The sequence below is a fragment of the Piliocolobus tephrosceles genome, chromosome 7 (assembly GCF_002776525.5).
Source record: "Piliocolobus tephrosceles isolate RC106 chromosome 7, ASM277652v3, whole genome shotgun sequence".
Lineage (NCBI taxonomy): Eukaryota > Metazoa > Chordata > Mammalia > Primates > Cercopithecidae > Piliocolobus > Piliocolobus tephrosceles.
In genome coordinates this window covers 9,619,049-9,625,903 of record NC_045440.1, presented here as the reverse complement: position 1 = coordinate 9,625,903, position 6,855 = coordinate 9,619,049, and the positions used below count along the sequence as shown (strand labels likewise).

The 6,855-nt window shown below is 42.6% G+C and overlaps 1 protein-coding gene across 2 annotated transcripts in view; it reads left to right on the top strand.

Annotated features, from left to right (window-relative positions):
• ARHGEF10 (Rho guanine nucleotide exchange factor 10) overlaps positions 1 to 6,855 on the top strand; it is a 138,021-nt gene that overhangs the window by 67,579 nt on the left and 63,587 nt on the right. For both annotated transcript variants that reach the window (XM_023219109.2, XM_023219108.2), the window contains 3 exons: positions 2,997 to 3,074; positions 3,840 to 4,019; positions 5,772 to 5,888. In XM_023219109.2, the coding sequence (XP_023074877.1) occupies positions 2,997 to 3,074; positions 3,840 to 4,019; positions 5,772 to 5,888 (375 nt within the window). The remainder of the gene's footprint in view (positions 1 to 2,996; positions 3,075 to 3,839; positions 4,020 to 5,771; positions 5,889 to 6,855) is intronic.

Below are 6,855 nucleotides of genomic sequence, written 5' to 3'. Positions count from 1 at the left end.
GGTTGTGAGAAGACACTGAGTGGGGTGAGGGGTGTGAGGAGACACTGTGTGGGGTGAGAGTTGTGAGGAGACACTGAGTTGGGTGAGAGTTGTGAGTAGACAGTGAGTGGGGTGAGCGTTTGTTAGGAGACAGTGGGGTATGAGGGGTCTGTGAGGAGACAGTGATGGGGGCACGGGGTCTGTGGGATGTCACTGGGTAGGAATCGAAGTTCTCTGAGGAAAGAGTGAGTAGTGATTAGTAGAGGTGTGGTGCAGATGTTAGAGGAAAGATGGTTTGACCTTTTTGTTGTATGGCACTTTTCCAAGTGCCTATCTGTTGGGCACTGATTTTGGCTGATTTGGTCAGCGAATTGGTGGTAACTGTTCATTGTTTTGTGGTTTCTGTAAAGGGTTTAAGCTTCCCAAATTAGTCTCACAGACCTGGATGAAATCCTGTTTTTTGCTCTGATTATCTTGGTTACTTATGTCTAGTAGTTAGTTTCTGAAGTTCAGTTTTCCTTTTCTTTGAAGGGTGGATTTTAATGTCTATTTCCATCTGACTCATCACACCGTAATGTTTCAGTGAAGTCCTGTATAGGAAGGTCTCTGTGTGGAGTTAGCACAGTGCTGTCAGTTTCAATTAGATGACAGCTGGGATTAGGATTGGAAACTTAGCAGTATTTAAGATTTCTGTATTTCTTCATGCAGCTTATCTTTATTGTAGCCATGATTCACATTGATTTTATTTTCTTCCTGCCAAATGTGTTGTCCCTGGGAGTTTTCTCTTGAAAGGTTAAATGGGGGGCATTGATGCTCTTTAATTCTTGTTCTCCTCTAGAATTGAATTAAGGGAAACATAACTCTAAAATGCTGTATATTAAACATTCTTTGCATGTCTAATTGGGGGGTGGAAAAAGGAAAATGTTCTTTTTGAAATAAAGAAGGGTCGGTCTTTACTTGGAAAGCACCCTTGATGCTGGAGGACAGAGGATCCTGTCCTGTCCCCATTCGCGGTGGGGACATGAGGAAGGGCAGGCTGGGCCAGGCCCAGGCCCCATCCACGGCTCTCCAGGCTCAGGCCCAGGAACCACTCTGATTGTCCTCCAGCCCTGGCTTCGTCCAGTCGCCCCGTGACCTTCATGTCAGGGACCCTCCCTGTGGGGGCTGCCCTCAGGATGGATTTCTCGTCCTTGACTTCAGGTTAGGCTTCTCAGGAAGAGAGTCACACTCTTCTTGAGCACTGGAGGCTCCCCGTCCCACCCCTTAGTGGGCATACAATTCGATGTGTCAGATTGAACTGCCGAAAAGACTGACATCACATGCAGTAGCCATGAAACCCGGGAGATTGGTGGTGTTTTGTATTTTAATATTATACCTATTCCAGATCTTTTGACCTGATACTACATTAGTATCATCTCAGGACTTTTTAATATATATATATACACACACACACACACCCATAAATAATATATATACATAATATATGTACACATATAAATATATACTATAATATGTAACATATTATATATAATATATGTATGTATACACAAATACATTTTTATGTTTGACCCCAGGGCCTTGGGATAGTGTCTGGGAATCTGAATTTCAGAACAAAGACTGGCCTGGGTTTGATGATGGGAGGGGTTGCTTGTCTTTTTGGGTTCTAAGCTGTCATTTGAAAGGGAAGCCTCTGTGCTCTGATGTTTCCTGTGAATTAGCAGCAGCAGCTGCAGCTTCCCAGCTTCTAGCCGTGTGTGTGTGTGTGTGTGTGTGTGTGTGTGTGTGTGTGTGTGTGTGTATTTAATCCCAGCCACACCTGTATTTTCTTAATACATCAGTTTCTTCTTTGGGTATTTTAGAAGGGTTGATTTTTGTCTTTTGCGAATGGAATAATCCTTTTGTCTAAAAAGAATAATCTCTCCCTTGTCAATCAGGTTTTGTAAATCTTGGTTGCCCTGCAATCTTTTTAACCAGAGAAATTTCCTTTGTGAAAAATGCTCTTTGCCCACTAGGTGGCAATGCAGTCCCTTCAAATGGCGTAATCCAGGGCTGCAGGTAGCCTGGTACTACACTGGTGTGTCTGTGTGTGTGCATGTGTGTGGTGTGTTTCTGTGCGCACATGTGTGTTATCTTGCATGTATGTGGGGTGGTGTGTGCAGGAGTCTGTATGGTGTGCTGTGCCCCGTGCATGTGTTCATATGCGTGAGTGTGCATGCTGGTTTAGGAGCAACTCCGTTGCCCTGTTTTGCTCTGTTTTCCATAAATCGGCAAATTGAAAGTACAATGATCACTAGCTGGACTGCGTTTAGAATGAAAATGCTGGGTGTCCTTACTGGCCTTTCACAGGATCTTACAGCCACAATTCTGTATTTGTATGTGCTTCAGTGATGAAAAGCAAGACAGAAAATAACGTCAGGTTTTAATTGAAAATATGTCAGATTATAGGGATTTTTTTTTTTTTTGGCAACTGTAAGTGACAGGAATAATTTACTGTCCACATTCATGGCTTCATAGGTAGATCTTTGGATGGTTGAAAGATCTTTGCCAAAAAAAGAAAAAAAAAGATTCCCCCACATTCCACAAACTTTGTTTTCTTAGAACTTTGGAATAAGGATTTTAGATAAGTGTTGCTAATAACATTCATTGATCAAGACTGGAACTATTTTTATCTTTAATCATATGACGTATCATCTACCAGAATGTTGGATACATAAAATACAATCAGTTAGTTCAGTTTATTATCATTGCATAAGTGGAGGAATTTCTTTTCAGTGCTGTAATTTCTTTTGTCCCTACTGTAGTTATAGTTCATAGTTTGAGGTTTAAAACATTATATAATTGTATTAATGGGGCAAAGTATGTTTTGTACCTGTAATGTTATTTAATTAGGTTACCCTTATGCACTGTTTTCTAAAAATAGAAAAGTTATTTATCAGCAAGCCTCAGCATAGAAGTAAAATGTATCTATATGTATTATAAAGCAGTTTTCTATCATTGTACTTTCAAATTTCCAACAGGTTGTAAGAAGATATATACTGGGTTCAGTTGTCGACAGTGAAAAGAACTACGTAGATGCTCTTAAGAGGATTTTGGAGGTACTTAAATGTCATGTTACATAATACATACATTTTTATTATCTTTTTTATGTATGTACATTTTGATACATATATGCAAAACATATATGTTTATGAAACGTAACATGCAAATTTGCAAAATTCTCAAAAGGATCTAAGTATTGTGTCTGTATATTGACATCAAAAGTCATGATTTATTTTGAAATAAATATAATTTATATAAGTGAATATTTGCATTCATTTATCTGAGATTTAAAAATGTCTGGGCTGGGCTCGGTGTCTCACCCCTGTAATCCTAGCACTTTGGGAGGCTGAGGCAGGCGGGTTGCCTGAGCTCAGGAGTTCGAGACCAGCTTGGGCAACACGGTGAAACCCCATCTCTACTAAAATACAAAATATTACTCGGGTGTGGCAGCCTGCACCTGTGCTCCCGAAGCAGGAGAATTGCTTGAACCCAGGAGGCACAGGTTGCAGTGAGCTGAGATCACACCATTGCACTCTAGCCCGGGTGACAGACTGAGACTGTCTCAAAAAAAGAAAGAAAGAAAAATGTTTGAAGCAGCCATGCCCCATGGCACATGTTTATAATCCCAGCTACTCGGGAGGCTGAGGTGAGAGGATGGCTTGAGCCCAGGAGTTTGAGGCTGCAGTGAGCCGTGGTCGCACCACTGCACTGCACTCTGGTCGCACCACTGCACTCCAGTCTGGGCAACAGAACAAGACCCAAGCTCTGAAAGAAAAGTCTGAAGAGAAGAGTCTGAACTGTTTTTGCTCACTTTGTCTTAGCAATATGAGAAGCCGCTGTCTGAGATGGAGCCAAAGTTTCTGAGCGAGAGGAAGCTGAAGACAGTGTTCTACCGAGTCAAAGAGATCCTGCAGTGCCACTCGCTGTTTCAGATCGCCCTGGCCAGCCGCGTTTCCGAGTGGGACTCTGTGGAAATGATCGGCGATGTCTTCGTGGCTTCGGTAATTAAGCCGGGACACCCAGATGTCCACAGGGCTCTCCATGCACCTGTCCTCTCTTCCCTTCTTAGGCTGATGTTTTGCCCCTGAGCTCCTGCAAGCTGACAAGTGTGCAGTTCTCTCTGAAGGTCGGGCTGAAGTTGCAATGCCCTGGCCAAGTGTGTGCACTAGGGAAATGATAAATGGATCTTTACCAGGGAGGCCACGGCAGAAAGGCAGACGCTCTGAACAAAAGCTGTACCTGGGACGATTTAAAAATAAGCACTCTTTCAAGCCTTGGATACCCCGTTAGATGATTTGCTGAAGCTTTTTGTTGTTGAACAAGGATGCTCTGTGTTTGGTAATGTAAAATTGCCATTTTTAAGCCCTTCTACAGGTTCTCTTCCTGATCTAGGTGTCACTTTGTGGGTGCAGAATTCTCTGTGCCCGTGAAAAATAGAAAACACGTGACGGGAAAACTCCTAGATGTTTTCTCAAACGTTTGCCCTTGGCTGTAGCTTCTGTTGTGTAGATACAGGCTTTCGGCCCTGTGCGGTCACACAGGAATACGATGTTGCAACAGCTTGCACGAACACTTCCTGGCAGGAGAAAGGGTTAGCTGCCTGGAAACCACTGGTGGTTTCTGCATTGACAGTTTCGAGTCGTTTTATCCTCACTCCGTGTATGAATCATACTTACTGTATATGGTTTGGATTCTACCTAGATGTGGAGGATTGTGAGTGAAACAGATTGGTTTCTGTAATTATTTAAGACTATGATGCTATCAAAGGGATACAAGCTTGCAAGTTTTAAAAAAAAGTATTCCTCTTCTTAAATGAATGCTATACTAATAATATGTGAAATGTTTTCCTATATAGTTTATATATGTACTTGATGAGGTCTGTAAATGCTTTGAATAAATATGGAAACAAAATTCTTAAGAGATATTTGCATAATACCATTATGGATCCTAAAAAAAAGAGAAATATTGGATATTTGTTTTGTTATTGGATTTTTTTCTGGCTGTTTTATATATTAACTTCAGCCTTATCACTGTTCCTTAAATACTTACCTTCCCAACATATTTTAAAATGCAAACAGATTTTTTTAAGAAATAGAATTTGATGAAAGCATTCCCGTATCAACGCCAGTCACACCAAAGCTCTGCCATCCATCCTAAAGGATTTGGGTTTCTTAGAACAACATGGAATGATTTTTCTCTCTTTGAATATTGATAGCAAGGACAAATGTTTCTGCCTCTTGACAGAAAACCTTTGTGCTTTTAGGAAAACGAACCCGTGTGAGGCATTGTATCTTACTCCAGAGAAGCAGGATCAGCCCCCGCCCCCAGGCCTCATTTCCAGGGTGTGGTTGAGGCCTGTTTCTCAGGATATTGGGCCCACCATGGAATGAGTTGCATGACTTTCTTGCCTGGAGGTTGAACCCACCAAGTGAGACTCGGCAGGAACTTAAAATCACCATCCTTATGTGTCTGTAGTCAGAAACATTCTTAACTGAAACCCAAATTACCATGGTTTTGAACAAGAATGTCAGAAAGTGCTCTGGGGTCAAAAAATAAGATCAAACCAGCAACTTAACTCCTAACAAGCTTGCTTAAAGAAAAAAAAAATCTCACAGTCGAAATAGTTTATCCTATGAAAACATCACAGTGACTGAAAGAGTATTTTGAGGGCGAGTTTCAAATCTTCTGTTTCATGTTGGAAAAGGGGTATCTGGACTCTGTGATTTCTCTCTGAATTTCCTCCTGTGTTTCAGTTTTCTAAGTCCATGGTGCTGGATGCATACAGTGAATATGTGAACAATTTCAGCACAGCCGTGGCCGTCCTCAAGAAAACATGTGCCACAAAGCCCGCTTTTCTTGAATTTTTAAAGGTAAACACATTTTTTTTTCATTTGGGTTTTAACACCATCTGATAATAAGTTACAAGTCAAACCTTGGCTGTAAATGCAGTTATTCATTATTAAGATTTCAGTACCAATAGTGCCCTAGGTATTGGATTAATGCTAGAAATGAAGATGAATTTTAGGTCCTAATGTAGCTTTTTGAAAACAATTTTATTTGCACATCATTAAAAGCCTATCAGTGGATAGACAGAAAGAAAGTTAAAATCAGATCCCAAAAAAAGAAGTCAAGATCAGATCCCAAAGTTACCTTTTCCTCCCTGTCCTTCAGTATGGTATTAGGAATCAAAGAAACCAAACATCTCAGTTCCAGGCCTCTTTGGGATCGGGGATAGGCACCGGCCTGGAGAGTCAGAGCCTGGAATGGGCCCTACCCGCGGGGGACGCGGGCTGTGTTCCCCGCGATGCTGAGGACAGCGCTGACGGCCTTCCTCAGTGGTCTCTGACCTGGCAGTGATGGGGAGCACGTCCCCAGACGGGTGTGGGCGGGCGTTATTTAACCAGCAGGCAGGCAGGGCTTCCCCAGTCATGGGATGCGTGTCGGAGGCTGTGTTCTGACAGTTTGCTGCGTAATGAACCAGGCTGAAACCCCCTTCAAAGATATCCGGGAACTGAGTCTCCTTTGTGGAGCCCCTCATTTGCATGATAAACCCCGGGGACAAAGTGTGTTCTTGTTACTTGGACTGTTTCTTGGAAACTGCTGCTACCTGGAGCGGGTGAACACAGGGCAAGTATTCTCGCCCACAGCAACGCGTCATTGAAGCTGGAATATTTTCCCTCTGCCTTATCCAGCAGGGCGGCTCCTGCTCCTGCTGGAACACAGTCTGTGGCCCATCGAGGTTTGCTAAGGGATCGGATTGCAGTTCCCACTCTGGACAGTTGTGGGCTCGTCCTAAGGGATCGGATCGCAGTTCCCACTCTGGACAGTTGTGGGCTC